The 18773-nt window shown below is 37.6% G+C and overlaps 1 protein-coding gene across 7 annotated transcripts in view; it reads left to right on the top strand.

The window, feature by feature from the left end:
• NCOA3 (nuclear receptor coactivator 3) overlaps positions 1-18773 on the top strand; it is a 96762-nt gene that overhangs the window by 60090 nt on the left and 17899 nt on the right. For all 7 annotated transcript variants that reach the window (XM_045833142.1, XM_045833147.1, XM_045833145.1 and 4 more), the window contains 11 exons: positions 5965-6069; positions 6832-7004; positions 7509-7609; positions 9439-9613; positions 10726-10914; positions 11098-11199; positions 14112-14252; positions 14529-14676; positions 15396-15787; positions 15951-16816; positions 17706-17841. In XM_045833142.1, coding sequence (XP_045689098.1) covers positions 5984-6069; positions 6832-7004; positions 7509-7609; positions 9439-9613; positions 10726-10914; positions 11098-11199; positions 14112-14252; positions 14529-14676; positions 15396-15787; positions 15951-16816; positions 17706-17841 — 2509 coding nt within the window. In that variant the 5' untranslated portion in view covers positions 5965-5983. The remainder of the gene's footprint in view (positions 1-5964; positions 6070-6831; positions 7005-7508; positions 7610-9438; positions 9614-10725; positions 10915-11097; positions 11200-14111; positions 14253-14528; positions 14677-15395; positions 15788-15950; positions 16817-17705; positions 17842-18773) is intronic.

Genomic DNA, 18773 nt, shown 5'->3' with positions numbered 1-18773 from the left:
GACAACCTTAGGTATAAACAGTACTTTTGGTGTAGAGATATTTGTCTGTCAAAGAAAAATTAAACCACAAATCTAAATGTAAAAGATCATAAAGGAGAACCAGCAGTGTACCTAGTACCTTGGAAGGTGCTTGGATGACCTCTTTAGAGTCTTCTAAACTGTGCCTCCTTATTCTTTATACCTTAAGATTCTTTATCTCAAGAACACATATATTTATGACAGTAGTTTTCTATTTTCCTGACATTATGTTAGCTACTAGCTATAGCTCACCACACTTTTTCACTGAGAAACTTTTTTGAATTGTAATCAGTTACCTGTATGTTGAGGTTAGTCTGCACAGTCCTGGCTGATTTATTTGTGTGAATCTTTTTAATTTGTTGCCATATGGGATATTTGTAGCTATTTGTTTTTCAAGTGAGAGCAAAATTAGTGTTGCTGAGCATTCATCATTGTTCTTGGTATGGTGTACTTCTGAGGGATCACCATTATTCCCTATGAGTGTTTTGTATTGCTTTTCATCCTTACAATAAACGAATTTGTGAGGCGTGATTATACCCAGTTTTTACAGGTGGCAAAAGTTTACCTTTTAGTGAAAGTGAGATTCAGCTCTCAGTCTTGATTCCAACAGATCCCATTATCTTTTTACTGTATCATAGTCCATCAGCTGAAGAGTTCAGACCCTTGTTTTGTTTTGATAGTCAGCTTGAAGCCACTACATTTTTTGGAATGGGAGTACCCAAGTGAAAATGACATGTCAGAAAGAAGCAAAAATGTTCTACAAAGTATTTATTTCTCCCACCCCCTCCCAAATCTCTGTATATTAGAAAGACTGTGGAGTTGGTCTAAAGTGCAGCTAATAGGATGGGAAGGAGGAGAATGGGAGATGGAGAAAGGAGCGAGGGCGGGGGGGGGGATAGTGGTGGGAGTAAAAAAGAAAGGACTTTGTAATAAAAGTCTCATACACATTTTTATAATGGATTAGCGTTGTATGAGGAAAGTGGAGACAGAAGGGTGAAGAGGAGAGGAGTGTGATGTTGTAAAATGTTGTAATTGAAGTCTGAAAAGTGATCAGGATAAAGAAGGGGAAACTTCTAATTGGGAGAGTTGGCAGTGCTTTCACCAGAGGTGGCAGATCAGCTTGGTTTTGAAGGATGAGTTAGGAGTATTCTACATAGAAGAGGGATGAAGGGGGGAGATATAAAGAGAAATTAAGGACCTAAGATTAAAAACAATAGGAAATATTTCAGTGATCATCCTTTGTCAAAAGTTTCCCTCAGCATAGGCCATTTGAGTGGCTGCTGATAGTGGTGGTGATGAGGAGGAAGTGTGACTGATAGTTTGTTGTTTAGGATGAAGCTGAAATCAGGTTTATGAGGCTTAAATTTAGGTCTGTCCTTACGTGTAAGAGAGATTCAATGCATAAAATTGTAGGAGTCAGTGTAACCTTTAAAGCAACTAAAGAATTACCTAGCTAGTTAGTATGCTGTCAGGAGAGGGTAATTTGATTTGGATGGAATTGGCTTGCTTAACTGCCTCTGCACAGTGTGTGTTTGTGAACTTCAACTCTGTTGTGTATGTAGGGGCTGAAAAGTCTCTTGGCAGCAAGCTTCCAGTTGCAACCAGCACCTGTCTTGGCTAATGGGTATGCCCAGTTCTGGCACTAGAGCCTTTGGAGAGTTTGTGTTTGAGTTCACCTTCATCAGATTTAAACTGGAGCATAAATGTGAAGGGCCTTTGGAGTCAGCCTGTTGATTGAGAATGAAAAGGCAAACATACACAAGGAGTGGAAGGAATGAAACGTTGCGGATAAAGTGGCTGTTAATGTACATTCGGATGTTTTTCAGCTCAACTTATGTATTAAAAACAGGATATTTTACTTTGTGCTCTCTGGTAGCCCCTTTCTAAATCTGCTGGCATTATAAACTATAATAGATATAGTTTACATATATAATATATAGATAGAGGAAGAGAAATGACCAGGACCTGAGATTACAGCATTTTCTAGCGTATGTCTGCACCAAGATAGTTTATTATAGACACCTTTATATACTTTTCCTTTTAAAAAAAAAAACTGTAGGTTGGTAGGCTTCCTGTCAGATGTGTTCCCATGCACTTGATTACACTGCGTTCATTTGAAACACCAAATTATGATTGTTCACACGTTTTCCTCTTCTGCTAGCCTGTGAGTTTTGGCAGTGTGTGATGTCATTCATTTGTTTTCTGGACCTAAAATGGCTTTGGGCCTGTAAATGTTTGAGCTGAATGGAATTAAATTGAAAAATAGATTGCATTAGGTAGTTTATGCTTTATCCTACTAAACATAACAGGTTATCAACAATAAAACAAAAGGATATTGCCAATTAGTTTTTATTTGGTAATTTCCCCCTTTCCCTTCCTTATCTCTTTGCAGCTCTTGTTCTTTTTCCCAGGGTAGAATTAAAACACACGTTGGACACACTCACTGGAGGACAAAGCTTTCATAGTGGTTCCATGCTTGTGGCTTACCTCTTCCCTTGCCTCTCCCTGCACCCTGAAAACACACAGACTGTTTTGTTCAGTTCTTTCTGCCACAGTGCTGGTTCTCTTGGAATTGCACAACAGATTGAAATGATACCTTTGATATAATCTTGTAGGATTAAACGTTTAGACTAACTATTGGTGACTTATCTGCTACAGTGGCTTGAGTAAGAGTGTCTAGTTTTGGGCAGTGCCTTTATGTACAGATGTCTCAAAAATTTCTCAAGGGCAATTTTTTGTTCTAATTGGCTTGAGCAGTATCTGCTTTTAGTACTTCAAGCACTTTTTAATAAATCAAATCTACATTCGTTTGAAAAATTTTGTTAAGTTACTGTGCTTCTCAGGAGACTCCCAGGAACACTCCCTAATTCACATATTAATCATATCTTGTGTAAGTCAGGGAAACAAGCCTGACCAATAAACTAAATTACTGGTGGGACAGTCAGAGAGTTCTCGGCCCGAGCATTTACTCTTACAAAATCCAAGAATAAAAACACTTGATAGACTATTTTAGGGTGCAGTTTGTGCTTTACTGATCTCAAGTTTTTTTTCTGGCTGTATAAGCCACTGGCTGTTCGTCATCTCAAGTGGAAATCAGGGCCAATGATTAATTAGACCATATCAGAGAGCATATAATTTGGTGACTTGTAATGTTTAGTTTTTAGGGGCTTGAAGGGAGTAGCAGCATTTAGTACCTGCTGAACTTGAGCAGTTCCTTGCCTCTGTCCCTGATACTGAATGCCCTTAACCCTGGATGTAGTAACTTTCTAGTGCTCCTACTGATCAGCCCAGAAATTTTCTGGTTAACTGCTTGGAGATGGGGTGATTCAACAGTGTAAATGGTTAAATGGTGAGATAAAATGTCCAAGAAATGTTTGATACATATGTATTATTGGTTATAAAATTTGAAGATATGTCGTCTCAGCTCTGTCATCGCATATCTGTGTGTGATCTAGTGGAAAGTTACGTAGCGATTTCTGTATCTGTACAATGGGAATGATAAAACGGACCTTGGAGAGTCACTATGAGAAACTACAAAAAAGTAAGCGATATGCCCAGCACTATAGCCACAAAAGTTATATCCTTACTAATTTAGAAAAAGTAAAATATTTTAGGTGGTCTCTATGCCAGTCGAGATTTACTGGGTAACCTATCTCTTCCCCATTTTGGCATGGCGTGGCTTTTCTTAGGCCCCCACCAAATGACTTTTTGCTTGCCTAGTGACACTAGCATTGTTGATCATTATCTTTTCCTTTTGGACAGGGAGTAAGTACTTCCTGTATCCTTGTCTATCTGGCTAGTTTGTTGTACACAATCAAAATTTTGCCTCCTGTCTCAACCTTGAATAACCAAAAGGAAAGCTAGTTATTGCTGCTAAGCCATATATAACATTTTCATGGCTTTTGAGCTGACCAGTGTAATTCTTTGCTGCTTTTCAGCCTGAATTAAAGCTTAGGAATGTTCATTTTCTAGCAGTTTGTTTTATTTTGTTCATGTCTAAGCTTAAAACATGTACCATAGCTTGGTTCATATAGGAAAGGCCTACAGTATTTATGTATAAGAAATTCTGTTCAGTTGCTATAAGATTCTTGCTTGTGTAAAATCCGATTTATCCTGGATCTGCTTCTAATTTTTTTCAAATTATATAGACATAGGTACAATTATATTGATAGCATTGAAAGTTATTCTAAATTTCAACTATTCTGTACTTGAAGTAATTGCATAGAATATCTTGCTTAACGTTATAGTTGGCCCTCCGTATCTGTGACCTTTGTATCCAGCAGTATTTTTGATCCGTGGTTGGGAATCTGTGGATGCAGACTGTTTGCACTGTTCTATGCCATTTTATATAAGGGGCTTGAACATCCATGGAGTTTGGTGTCTGAGGGGGGCCCTGGAATCCATCTCCATGCATACTGAGGGATGACTGTAAAGTTAATGTGTTTTTTCTTTTTCCATATATGTAAGTGGTATAGCATAGAACTCTTCAGTAGAACTATTTCACACAAAGAATATAATTGTAAAAATGGCTCAAAGGTCTACACAGTTGTGTTCCTATTGAACACATTTTGGGCCTTTGGGTTCTGATTCAATAAAAAGTCTACTATAGTAATTTTCTGTGTCAGGAGCTTGAGAGTGTCCTATGATTGGATTGCATTCTGAGTATACTTTAAAATCCTAACATTAAGGCACTAGTAATCAGTTATTTTAACTTCTTTTTCTCTTCTTTATTTTAACTTATGTTGTGAGGGAAGAAAAACACCAAGTGCTGAAAACATCTCAGTATTCCAGCCTTTATATTTTACTATCAAAATTATAGATAAATTTTGTTGGTATTTATTTCATACCCATAGCATCTGTTAAGACATTGGCGTAATCTAGAACTCCTGATTACTGATTGTGTGACTTTGATTTTTTTTAAAGCTATATATTTTAAGTTTGATCATCATCGTGTATGAAATTTTACATTTTTATTTCATTTCCCTTCTTGGTAGTGTTGTGCCACCTAGTGGAAATTTATGTCCCTTAATGTATGTCTCAGAATGTAGATGGAATGCAAGTTGCATTGTAACATGTTCAGAAAACATAGTTTGGAATGTTTGAACTTCTTGGTTGACTTGGAATTCTTTAAAATAATGACTACTTTCCTAAATAAGAGTTCAGGACAAATAAAACTCTAAGTGAAGGTTTAGTAGGTTTAGTTGAAGTCTTAAAATTATGAGCTCCTCAGTGTTAAAATCTGTTTCTTTTTTTCAGTAAGAAACACCTTACATTTATTTTCTTTATTAGTCAAACTTTAATCAAAGCATATTATATTTCCATCAGTTAATATTAAAATAATTGTTGCTTATGGATCTTGTCAAAATCCCTCCTTTCACCTGGAGTTTTATTGTTGTACATCTAAGCAGAATGTAATGGAGTTTACATGTTATTTACCAGTCTTGGTTTATTTTGAAGTAACATGAGAAAAACATATTGGATGATAAATATTAATGAAATGATCTGGAGAAAAAAAATGTGCTGCCTTGAAAATAATCTGAAATGATTTAGACTTTTATCTTGAACACTTCTTACCAAATGATGAGCCCTTATTTGTGCTTACTTGGGTATAAATAAAATTAGGGTTCTATCAATCAAAGAGTTGGTGGTCTCTTTGTCTTTTTAATAGGAAGAAGATGACTAATTCTTTGTGAGCTGTTCAGTGTACACATTTTTAGTAGCACTTGAGGAACATTTCTGTCGTGGGGTTGGATATTCTGTATAATCAAAGTGGAATATGAACTCTGAGGGTATCTTCAGAATACTCATTTGTTATAAAGAATATTGAGAATTATCTAACCAGTTAGGGAAAGTAGTTCTGAATTACATGATATGAGTCATTCAGGCATATAGTACCTTTATTGAGTCACAGATATTTTGTAATATTTTTATCTTACTCTCTTTTAGTTGCTGATGTACATTCACAATGAGTGGATTAGGAGAAAACCCCTTGGATCCACTGGTGCCCGATTCACGGAAACGCAAATTGCCATGTGATACCCCAGGACAAGGGTAGGCAGTTTATTTTCTGTTTCACCAAGGTCTCCTCCCCCTTTCCCTTATTTTTTTGGTTTAAAGATAGCATTCCAACTTTGTTATTTAAATTCTCTGGGAAATTTTTATTTGTTTGTTTTTGTCTTTCTTTAAATACTGTTGTTTTGCTTTGTATAAATAGAGGGATACAGTGATGATATGGACATCTTTATGATGTAATTGAAGCTTTTGCTGATTTAGATTTAGATAGAAGTGAGAATATTATACTAAGTGTGGTGCTGTAAGAAGCATTTCTCAACAGAAGAGGTAGGAATTAGGAACAGATAACCAAGATTGTTATAAATAAGGATTTTTAATATTTTTAAGACATGTTATAAGTTTATATTTTGGCATTTATGAGGCTTATTCTTTTCCTGAATGAAGTTAGAAGATTAAAAAACAAATAAAATACTGAATTTTATGCACTGATATTGGTAGCCATTTTAGTATTTGCCAAGGTTAATATAATTTGAATTTTAATGTGATAGTTGCAAAATACAATCTATAGTTTGTAGTAAAACTTCATTATTAATATTTATCCCCAGTTTTTGAATTTAGGTTTATGTGAATTTCTGCTGTATTGTACTACCTCTCTGAGACAATGTTTTCATAGTTTTTATTGGCTGAATTTAGTTTATTTACATATGAAGATAATGATGTTGTGTAGGGACTGATTCTGCCTGCCACTCTTTTGTGATAGACGTATTCATGGTTTTTCCCCCCACCCCCTCCTCTTCGTAGTCTTACCTGCAGTGGTGAAAAGTGGAGACGGGAGCAGGAGAGTAAATATATTGAAGAACTGGCTGAACTGATATCTGCTAATCTTAGTGATATTGACAATTTCAATGTCAAACCAGATAAGTGTGTAATTTTAAAGGAAACAGTAAGACAGATTCGACAAATAAAAGAACAAGGTAATACAAAGTAAGAAAAAGACTCAAGTCTTTTAGAAGGAACTTGTTAACTGTATTTACATTTGTCTTTTTGCTGCCTTGTTGCTTAGGTGGGGGCTACTACTAATTGAGGCTAGCTTCTATGGGACCTGGACAAATGAGTTGACCAGCTTTACTCTTTAGGAAACTGTTACCGAGGAGGATTGGAAGAAGGCCAGTGTTGCTCACCATATCAAATGTTAGTTCTTTTTCAGGAAGCCGTGGGACAGTAGTACATGTAGTAGTGAGAGAATATTTAGGGTATTTTTATTTTCTGCCCTCCTGGGTAACTCTGAAGTTTAATTTTAACATTTAAAAATTATAGCACTGTCTTAATCAGGAAATATTATTTCCTGATAAGGAAATAATTGTGTATGTGCATAGGCATGCATGTGTGTGTTTCTCTGTTCTGGGGACTATTTGAAGGTGAATTTAATCTGTCACTGGTATATGTGGTATTTGTAGTACTGCTTTCTGTCTTTTTAGGAAAAGCTATTTCCAATGATGATGATGTTCAGAAAGCTGATGTATCTTCTACAGGACAAGGGGTTATTGATAAAGACTCCTTGGGACCACTTTTACTTCAGGCAAGTGCATGGCTTTCGCTATCCTGTAAGCTGTGTCGATTTCTAAAAAAATTGTTGAAATTTTGGTCAGGTAATGAGAACGAAAAGACATTTCTTTTTATGAGACAGAACTCAGTATTTTGAATATGATGATACAATACTCTTATTTTTACAAAATCTGTAACTCAGGAGGTTCGCAGGGGAGAGAGTGCCCCTTATAAAATGTAGTTGCAGACTGAGAAAGCGAACAGGAGAGGAAAAGGCAGCACATAATGTCAAAGGTAGTATTCGGGCACTTTTGTACTTCAGACTCTGCATTTTTGCGTGATTAATCATAAGCATACTACAGTTTTATATTCTTGAGGAATTTTAGATTTTAAAAAGAAACTTCAGTTACAGTTTACATTCAGTATTATTTTGTATTAGTTTCATGTATATAGCATAGTGGTTAGACAATATGCTTTAGAAAATGTTCCCCCTAATATTACCCACCTGGCACCATACACAGTTACTACAATATTGTTGACTGTATTTCCTGTGCTGTACTTTACATCCCCATAACTACTTTGTAACTACCAATCCGTACTTCTCAATTCCTTCACCTTCTTCACCGACCATCCTCCCTTCTGGCAGGAAGTTTTAAGACATAGTGTGCACTGTTTTCTAAGTAGTCGTCTTAAATAGATATGATTAACTTACAGTGCTTACATAATGTTTCTCTTACTTGAAGTCAGGGCCCGAAGCCCTTCATAAAGTTCACTTTTCAACTTTTTTGTTTCACCTAGTTTTTCCAGCTACTTTTTAGTTGATCAGTCTTCTCTTTGTAATTCTCATTAAGGAGCAGTGTAGTTCCTGTAGCTTGACTTGGTGGCAAATGGGAGGTGCTAAGGGTGATTGTTTTTTATTTGTTTAAAAGCTTTGAAGACATCTTCAAAAATCAGGTTAGACATTAATTGATTTTATGTTGACAGATTTGTCTTTACTTTTTGAAATTGTCCTTCTTTATTTTTTTAAATCTTCACCCGAGGTTACGTTTATTGGTTTTTAGAGGGAGAGGAAAGGGTGTGGGGTGGGAAGTGGTGGGAGAGAGAGAGGAAGAAAGAAACAGAAAAACATCAATGTGAAAGAGAAACACCGAAGTGAGAAACATCGGTTACCTCTCATATGTGTCCCAACTGGGGATTGAACCCACAACCTAGGTATGTTCCCTGACTAGGAATCAAACCCACAACCTTTTGGTGTATGGGATGATATTCCAACCAACTGAGCCACTGGCCAGGGCTGTCTTTTTATTTTTTATAGATTCCTGTAGTAATGGTGCTAAGGTTAGTAGAATTGGTGCCTGATAGTTGTTTGCAGTTAATGTTACATCAACAGTAGTTTTTTAAAATTCTATTTAGTACCAAGGCTGGTGTTTTAGTCTGCTAAGGCCGCCATAATAAAATACCACAGATTGGGTGGGTTAAACTGCAGAAATTTATTTCTTATAATTTTGGAGGTTGAAAATCCAAGATCAAGGTGTGAGCAGGCTTGTTTTTCTTTTTTTTTCCCCTGAGACCTTTTTCCTTGGTTTGTGTAGATGGCTGCCTTCTATCTGTCTTCATGGGTGTATATCCCCGGGGGTGTGTGTGTATTTGTCTTTCTCTCTTTCTGTCTCCCTCTCCCCTGCCCCTTCCTCCTTGTAAGGACACCAGCCCTACTAGTTTAGAGTCCTACCCTTATGATTTCGTTTAACCTTAATTACCTCCTGAAAGCCTTGTCTTCATTGAGGGTTAGGGGGTTCAACATGTGAATTTTGGTGGGGATATAGTGCAGTCCATAATATCCAATATTAACATTTCCTACTTTAGGCATTGGATGGTTTCCTGTTTGTGGTGAATCGTGATGGAAACATTGTATTTGTGTCAGAAAATGTCACACAGTACCTGCAGTATAAGCAAGAAGACCTGGTTAACACAAGTGTCTACAATATCTTGCATGAAGAAGACAGAAAGGATTTCCTTAAAAACTTACCAAAATCTACAGGTAGGCTTTCAATGTACATTTTCTGAATAAGTTGAAAAAATTTTTTTCATGTCTTAGAAAATTGAATGTACCTTTTAGGAAGCCAAGTGATTAAATTTGCATAGAAAGGCAAATGCTTAATAGCAAAATTTTCAGATATTACCTCTGTGAACTTAGAATATGGTATGCATGTCATGTGGCCAAAATACACAGTGAGAGTTGCGTTTCAGTGGAGATTATTTCAGTGTTTTATGTACAGTAGTCTCCCCTTGTTCTCGGGGGATACGTTCCAGGACCCCGGTGGATTCCTGAAACTGGGTAGCACCAAATCTTATATATACTATGCTGTCTTTCTGTACATGCACCCATGCCTTTTTCACTTAAAGGAAGCATTCTATTTTATTATTATTTTTTATCCTCACCCAAGGACTTTTTTAAAAAATTGCTTTTAGAGAGACAAGATGGGGTGGAAGGGAGAGGGAGAGACAGAGATTGAGCTGTGAAACAGAAACATTGACTGGTTGTCTTCTTGTACGTGCCCTGGCTGGGGATCGAACCTGCAACTTGGGTATGTTCCCTGACTGGGAATCAAAGCCACGACCTTTTTGGTCTTCGGGCTGATGCTTCAACCAACTGAGTCATGCTGGTGAGGGCAAGGAAGCATTTTATATCTTCTCTTTGGCATATCCAAATTGTCAGTGTCACTGCTCTCGCATTTTGGGGCCATTGCTAAGTAGAGTAAGGGTTACTTGAACACAAGGACTGCTACTGAGCCGCTTGATCGGATAACTAACAGAGCTATGAAGTGACCAACAGGTGGGTAGAACGTACGGCATGGCTATGCAGGATGGAGGGGTGGCTCAGGTCCCAGGCAGGGTGGGGTGGGAAGGCACAGTTTAAAACTTAGGAATTGTTTATTTCTGGAATTTTTCATTTAATAGTTTTGGACCATGGTCAACCACAGGCAACTGAAACTGTGGATGAAGGGGAACTCTGTTGTATTGCCACCTTGCAGTGTTAGCGTAGATGTTACTATGGAAAACTAATGAGGAAATATAGCTTGAGTTTTTGATGATGGTCGTGGACTGAATTGCCATTCTTTTAAAAAACTTCTTTCAATTTATTTTCCAAAGTTAATGGAGTTGCCTGGACAAATGAGACACAGAGACAAAAAAGCCACACGTTTAATTGCCGTATGTTGATGAAAGCACCACATGATATTCTGGAAGACATAAACACTAGTCCCGAAATGCGCCAGAGATACGAAACCATGCAGTGCTTTGCCCTGTCTCAGCCACGAGCTATGATGGAGGAGGGGGAAGGTAAGAGTGATCACATGTATATGATGTTTATCTTTTATCAGACCAGTAGCAGTCAAACTTACAGTTTTGTAAATTCCATTGTTATAGTGCTTACTCAATTTCATGCCCTTGTGTATTTTAATAGCTCCATAGATGTATTTAACAGCTCCATAGATTGCTTACTTGGTTAAGTTTTTGTCGTAGATTTGCAGTCCTGTATGATCTGTGTGGCACGCCGCATTACTACGGGAGAAAGAGCATTCCCATCCAACCCTGAGAGCTTTATCACGAGGCATGATCTTTCAGGTAAAAACTTCGTGTATATGCATTTTGCTCATTTAGAAAATTTTTGAAAGGTTAACTTTAATTTCTATGGATTGCATTGTCAGGCTGCATCCACTGTAATGAATGCTTTGCATAGATTATTTCCTCTATTTCTTACACAGGCCTGAGAGAGATTCACTAAAACCCTTGGCATTTGAGAGAAAGCACCTGGTGTTCTTTCCAAATAGCATTTCAAATCAGAGATTGATACTTTTTCTCTAACTTCAGACCCATTTTTCATAAAGAAATACATTTTCAAAGATACGGGCCATGAGTAATTCTTGACATCAACATGAACTTCAGACTTGGACTGCCCTTTTTTTTTCACCACAGGAGTAAAGAATTGAAGCCAATGTAGTTGATAAGGCACATGATGAAATGAAACACAGGGGCAGTGTTTTTCTGTATTCACCTTCAGGGTCAGCCTTACGACCCTTTAAACCTAAATGGTGATACCAAGGGTTTATCACATACGATGCATCTCAGAGATGAGGAAACAGGTCTGGTGATGGAGAGGTTGTGTTACTTGTCCAAGGTCATGGCTAATAAGAGAATTTGCAGACAGTTCTGCCTGATCTCAGAGCATGACCTGTTTGCTTAGTGTCCACCATGTGCACTTTCAATAATTGGATAAAATGTAGTAGGTTTAAATAAACATAACAAGACTATAGTTTTATATGTCTTTATATATGTATATATTTACACACACATATAAAAATGATATGTACACTGTTAAAATAACTATTTTCACAATCATCAACTATTTTATGCCAGGCTCAGTTACTTACCTGGAGGCTGCTTGAGATTAATTTTCACAGATATAAAAAAAGCAAAAAAGTTACTTGTATTCTAAATTCTTAATCTGTTTACACTGATGAATATTCTTTCTATTTGAAAATTTTGTCTTAGCTTGAGATAATCAAACCTTAGGACAACAATTTTTATGTATTATCCTTTCAGAATGTTTGTTTACTGCATCTGCTATGATTTGTCAGTCTGAATTTTTTCCCTAGATAACAGTACTTTACCTTTACTGGAAATACTAAATAACACATCTTTACCTAACCAGTTTAGTGAGTAGAACCTTTAAAAATTCTCATTAGTATCTTCCCTTAGTACAGAAGCAATACATTCATGATAAAAGTTAGAAGTTGCCAAGCAAGAAAAAATCAAATACTTTAGTCTGGTTAGCATCTGAGAGCCATCTTACTATAGGTACAGTTGGTACCTTCCGCTTGCTTTCCGTTCTTCTGGGAGGTTGGCTCTCAACACAATACTGTTTTTGGCCTCTGGAGAGATTTTATCCTCTGTCCCTCATGTGTTTAATGATTTTTTCCTGAGCACCTATTTTGTGTTTGTCATGGGGCTTTCAGGGCTAAGTTCAGGGGAGGTGGTTGAGGATAGATCATTCTAGTTCTTGGCAGAGCACACAAGTGTTTACTCTTTCTAGAATGCATGTGTCTCTTCTACCTAGTCATTTTTCCTCCATTAATAAGATTTTTATTTGTCACCATTGAAGATCTGAATTTTAAACAGATTCTTGGACAAGTGGCTCATATTTATCAGCTTATCCAGCATTAGTGCCTTTTTAGCTTTTCCAGAACTATCTTTTGCCGTGAATCTCCATTAGTTTTTCCAGTCCAAACTTGATTTTCTTCATCTTCACTTTTCTTGCAAAAATATCATGGAGAGGATAGATTGGCAAACTTTTTGTACATCTTTTCCATGCTGTCAGGAACCAAGTTATTGACTACTTCTTTAATCTTGTGTCATGATTTCCATCATCTTTTGGGTTTCGTGGACCTTTTGGTGTACTGAGCATAAGAAATTGTTTGGATCTGAGTGTTGCATTTTTTTTAGTGCCGTCTCTGCAGAACAGAAAAACAATCATTAATAGACTTTACATCAGCATGAGCTTTAGTCATAGTCTCTTTTTTTTTGTACCATGTTGCATTTTTGTCACAGAAATCCGTGTTGTGGGTGTTGGTCACAAAGTTTTTGCCCTGGACATTGTCACTAATTATTTTGCATTTTCTAAATGCAATTTAAATATTCTGTAGATTGGCAAGGCTCACCGCAGTAGAAAGACTCTTGAGATCATTGCAGGCAATTTGGGTTCCTTAAGTCCTTGTGATTAGTGTTTGCCCAGTATTTCTTGTATTGCACAAAGCTGGTGCTTTCATGTCATACCAATTATTTTTTGAAAATGGATCAGCCACTTTTATTCTTGTTGGGGTTTTTTTTTGGCCACTTTGGGTAAGGAGTTTTTTTCTTGCAATCTACCTGGTACTGCTCAGAACTTGAGAAGGCCTAGCCAATTTTTAAGGACTGTCTTCATGAAACCTACTTTAATTTTACAGCATTTTTGAGTCATATGTATTTTGTTTCTTCAGTGTATTTGACGTTAAGCAAAAGTTGTCAGAAACTTCCAGATTTGTGGCCATGAATGGGTAACCCTCCTAGTTTAGATTTTAGGTGTCTAACAAATGCAGTCACCTCTGAGATGGGGAGAAGTGTTCGTGCCAGCTGTTTAGGCAGGTATTTTCTCTTGCTTCATAGTTTCGCAGGCAGTGTCTTCAGGTATGAACAGTTTTACTGTTACTGGTTTTTTTTTCCCTTTAAATGAAAATGAACCTCAGGTTATCTGGACGTATTTTCTGTACATTAAGAAAGTAAAAGGAATTGTGTTATACACACTTACAGCCAACATTTAATTTAAGAGTTTCCTGTAGGACTCTGCCCTTCAAGAAGAAAGCTCTGGATATAGCAGAAATTTGGATCAGAGAAGGTAGAACAAAGATTTAGTGTATTTTATTTTTTAGTGCTAAGTCATGTAGTGTGCATCATGTAAATACTTGCAGGTTGGATTTTAATTTTTATTTTCTATTTAATAGGAAAACTTGTCAACATAGATACAAATTCACTGAGATCCTCTATGAGGCCCGGCTTTGAAGATACAATCCGAAGGTGTATCCAGAGATTTTTTAGTCATAATGATGGGCAATCATGGTCCCAAAAACGTCACTATCAAGAAGGTAAAGAATTTCAAGGTTAATTCTTGATACTGTTTGTTGTCATGTTTGGTGTATTGTAAAGCAGTGATTATATACATGACTGTATTCGATGTTTGGTGTGTGTGGGGTAGGAAAATGCATTTTGAGCATTTTAGTTTAGCTTGTTCATAATTTTGGTGCAGGTCCAATCTTTCATCTGGATTTTGAAAATGTTGCATTTGAAATGTATTTCTTTCCCCTCCTATATGTATCTGTTTGCAGTTGTAGCTGTTAGTAATGGGATGTTTTCCCCAACAGCTTATATTCACGGCCATGCAGAAACTCCAGTGTATCGATTCTCTTTGGCTGATGGGACTATAGTGACGGCACAGACAAAAAGCAAACTCTTCCGAAATCCGGTAACTAATGATCGGCATGGCTTTGTCTCCACCCACTTTCTTCAGAGGTAATGATAGGTTCCTGTGTGTTCTCATCTGAAGTGCAGTGGCGTTCGCAGGGTGCTTTGTTATTAGAGTAAAAAGAGGAAGTTAGCAAGACTAAAAGCAAAAAGGATGTCAGATTTGCCAAAGTGAGTTTAGATTCCTAGATTACAATATGTTTTCTTTAAGGTTATATTTTTAAGTGAAAATGGGTATTTCTTCATTAAATAATTACTTCCTGGGAAATCTAGGAAATGGGAAGGCTGTTGGATAAAAGAGCATATAAAATCTGACTACCTCTGTTGCTTTTCATTTCTAGTGATATATCACATTGCTTTAAGGATTGAATTTGAAATTTGAAGGTAGACTAAGAATAGTTACTGTTGCTGTTGCTAATGGTAACAACACAAAGTTGACTCTGATTATCTTGAGTAGTCGGCAGGCCCCTCCTGGGTAACCCCCTGGATAGATGGCAACTCTGGTAAAGCCCTGCTGGGCGGGATTCCCGTTAACATAGCTTTTGGCCATTCACAGTCCTGTGGTGGCATCACTCATTTAGATTTTGTGGCTTATTAAAAAGTATGTTATTAGGCTAATAATTAATTGATCAGTATCTAGATTGGTATTGTTACTTGGTATCAGAATGACGCCCAAGGAGTTAAACTCCTGGGTACTTCATCCTTTTTAAAAAATCTGATTCAGGGCTTTAATGCATTCCTATAATTTTTTTTTTCTTTGTTTGCAGGGAACAGAATGGGTACAGACCAAACCCAAATCCTGTTGGACAAGGCATTAGACCTCCAGTGGCTGGATGTAATAGTTCGGTAGGTGGCATGAGTATGTCACCAAACCAAGGAATACAGATGCTGAATAGCAGGACGTATGGCTTGGCTGACCCCAGCACCACAGGGCAAATGAGTGGAGCTAGGTACGGGGCTTCCGGTAACATAGCTGCAGTGAACCCTGGGCCAGCCATGCAGTCACCGCCTTCCTACCAGAACAACAGCTATGGTCTCAACATGAGCAGCCCCCCCCATGGGAGTCCTGGTCTTGGCTCCAGCCAGCAGAGTATCATGATTTCTCCTCGTAATCGTGGGAGTCCGAAGATGGCCTCACATCAGTTTTCTCCTGCTGCAGGTATTTCTGGTGGCGTTTTCTTTTTCCGTATTCTTTTCTTTCCATACCACTGTAATTGTTGTGAAGTTAATTCATTTTATAATAGACACTCTGAAGAGTTAAGTGCTCTTTTGTTATAGCATGTGGTAGTCTAATTCTTTTCCTCATTTTTTTCCACGTTCAGGCGTGCACTCTCCCATGGGGTCTTCTGGCAACACAGGGAGCCACAGCTTTTCCAGCAGCTCTCTCAGTGCCCTTCAAGCTATCAGTGAAGGCGTGGGGACATCTCTCTTATCTACTCTGTCTTCACCAGGCCCCAAATTGGACAGCTCTCCCAATATGAATATAACTCAACCAAATAAAGTGAACAGCCAGGATTCGAAGAGTCCCTTAGGCTTGTATTGTGACCAGAATCCAGTGGAGAGTTCAGTGTGTCAGTCAAATAGCAGGGATCACCTCAGTGACAAAGACAGTAAGGAGAGCACTGTCGAAGGGTCAGAGAATCAACGGGGCCCTCTGGAGAGCAAAGGCCATAAAAAATTACTGCAGTTACTTACCTGTTCTTCTGATGAGCGGGGTCATTCCTCTTTGACCAACTCTCCCCTGGATTCAAGTTGTAAAGACTCTTCCATTAGTGTGACCAGCCCCTCTGGGGTCTCCTCCTCAACATCTGGAGTGTCCTCCACATCCAATATGCATGGGTCACTGCTACAAGAGAAGCACCGGATTTTGCACAAGTTGCTGCAGAATGGGAACTCACCAGCCGAAGTAGCCAAGATTACTGCAGAAGCCACTGGGAAAGACACTAGTAGTACAGCATTTTGTGTGGAAGGTAACGTCAAGCAGGAGCAACTAAGTCCTAAGAAGAAGGAAAATAATGCCCTACTTAGATACCTGCTGGACAGGGATGACCCCAGTGACACACTCTCTAAAGAACTGCAACCCAAGGTGGAGGGCGTGGACAACAAGATGAGTCAGTGCAGCAGCTCCGCTGTTCCCAGCTCGAGTCAAGAGAAGGACGCTAAAATTAAGACAGAAGCAAATGAAGAGGTAATCTGTTCTCTCTACATTCCAGCTTTGTCATTGCTTCATCATTGCATTTCTGTGTTAGAAAGACAATGTTTTTTACATAAATTCTTATCTTCTGTTGTAGATTTATATAATGGAAGTTAATCTTGAGCTGTCATTTCTTTGTGATTTTTGGGGGGCATCAGTAAGGCGTATTATGCAATTTTGAATTATCACATGTATATGCTTTAAAATGTGACTGACTTGTTAGTAGCCAATTTGAAATTTCTCATGGGTGTGTTTACTGTTGGAATGAGCAGATGAGGTCATTAAGGGTATGATAGAAACTTGTTGAGGGGGCACTTTTGTATTAAGCAATAGCAAATGTGACTTTATTTAAAATCAGATTTTATGTACACAATCACATTCTTTATAAGCACGTTCCAAATTTGCTTGAGGAGCACTTCTGGGAGACATTAATATGTGCTTGAGAAAATTAAAGTCTTGGAGGAGTCCCACTGTTGGGATGTGTGTTTAACTTTGTTTAAGCTAGTATTCTCTAAATTTATTGATCAAAAGCCCCTTTTAAAGCATGCCTATGAATATCATATTGAACATCAGCTGGTTGCTTTTAGTATTAATTGTACTTGTTTTCAGAAATTATGTATGCAGACATCTCTGTCTGCTAATGATTCTGGTTAATGTTAGCTGGAAAATATCCTACGGTTTGAGAATTAAACGTCTAAGGTAAATTCGGGAAATATCCCTTAGAAAGCACTTCTAAACCCAGGGATTTATCTTAGTAGTTTGAACTGTTCTTTCAAGGAAGAAGACAAGGTGGGGTCATAATTTGCCAGCCTTTAAGCAGGGAATTATTTCAGGTACTTATCTAGTCATGCACACAGGTTAATTTTTAAAATTTTACTTTCAGGGACCTGGAGATTTGGATAACCTAGATGCTATTCTTGGGGATCTGACTAGTTCTGACTTTTACAATAATTCTATGTCCACAAATGGTAGTAATTTGGGAACCAAGCAACAGGTGCTTCACGGAACTAATTCTTTGGGTAAGAAAGATTGAGTTTTATTCTTGCTGTTTTTTAGACTTTTCTGTGCACTTGTATGTACTGTAACATTAAGAATAAGGGTCCAGCTGGCATATAGGACATCAAAATGCGTATTCTGCCTCTCAGTTTCTTACTCTAATTTGTAACCATGTGTTTTAAAAAAAACTTGTGGGACATTTTCCTACTTTTAAAAAATTTCCCATTTCTAACTAATGGTGTTAGTAGTCACAGCACTTACAGGAAAATGTTAATCTTTGGTTGGTCCAGACGAGGAGTGGCTGTGAGGCCATGTATCTCTCCAGGCACAGAGAACTGGAGTAGAGGGCAGCCACAACTGTAGCTCGAAACCTGTCCTCTGACCCTCACCGCGTCTTGTCCTGTCACTATGAGACTTTTCTCCTTTGGTGTTTGCCAGTTCTTACCTAGCCTCTTCTGTAGCCTTGTCTTTACTTGTCTATCATTTTAATAAAGATATATTATATATATCAGTTGAAAAACAATAATTCACAATTATCTGAATGGTTTATTTCTTGTTTGATTAGAAGGCAATAGATCTGGTTACACTTCATTGTAAAATTTTAAACAGAAGCCATTTAATAAGTAGACATATGGGAAGAACCTTCAGGAGTTTGAAACATTGGTAATATTTTCAGTATTAAGTGAAGCAGAATAGGAATTAACCACATCAGGCTACAAGTCACTGCCCGTTACTTCAGCCAACACTGAGACTCTTGTTTCTACTTTGTTTGGAATATGAGGTTGGGTGGTGGTGGTTTTTTTTTTTTTGTTTTTTTTTTGTACTTAGAGTTTATGTTGTAAAGGAAGATAGTGTTTGTTTTAGTAAGAAAGACATTCTTGGGTGGGTGGTATTAGCTTTATCATGCCTTTTATTTGATTCCTTATGCACTGAATCATCAGAGGATATCTGCATG

The sequence above is a fragment of the Phyllostomus hastatus genome, unplaced genomic scaffold (assembly GCF_019186645.2).
Source record: "Phyllostomus hastatus isolate PE091 unplaced genomic scaffold, TTU_PhHast_1.1 phas_contig_17, whole genome shotgun sequence".
Classification (NCBI taxonomy): domain Eukaryota; kingdom Metazoa; phylum Chordata; class Mammalia; order Chiroptera; family Phyllostomidae; genus Phyllostomus; species Phyllostomus hastatus.
The sequence above is the reverse complement of the archived record's forward strand: the minus strand, read 5'-3'. Positions and strand labels throughout refer to the sequence as shown.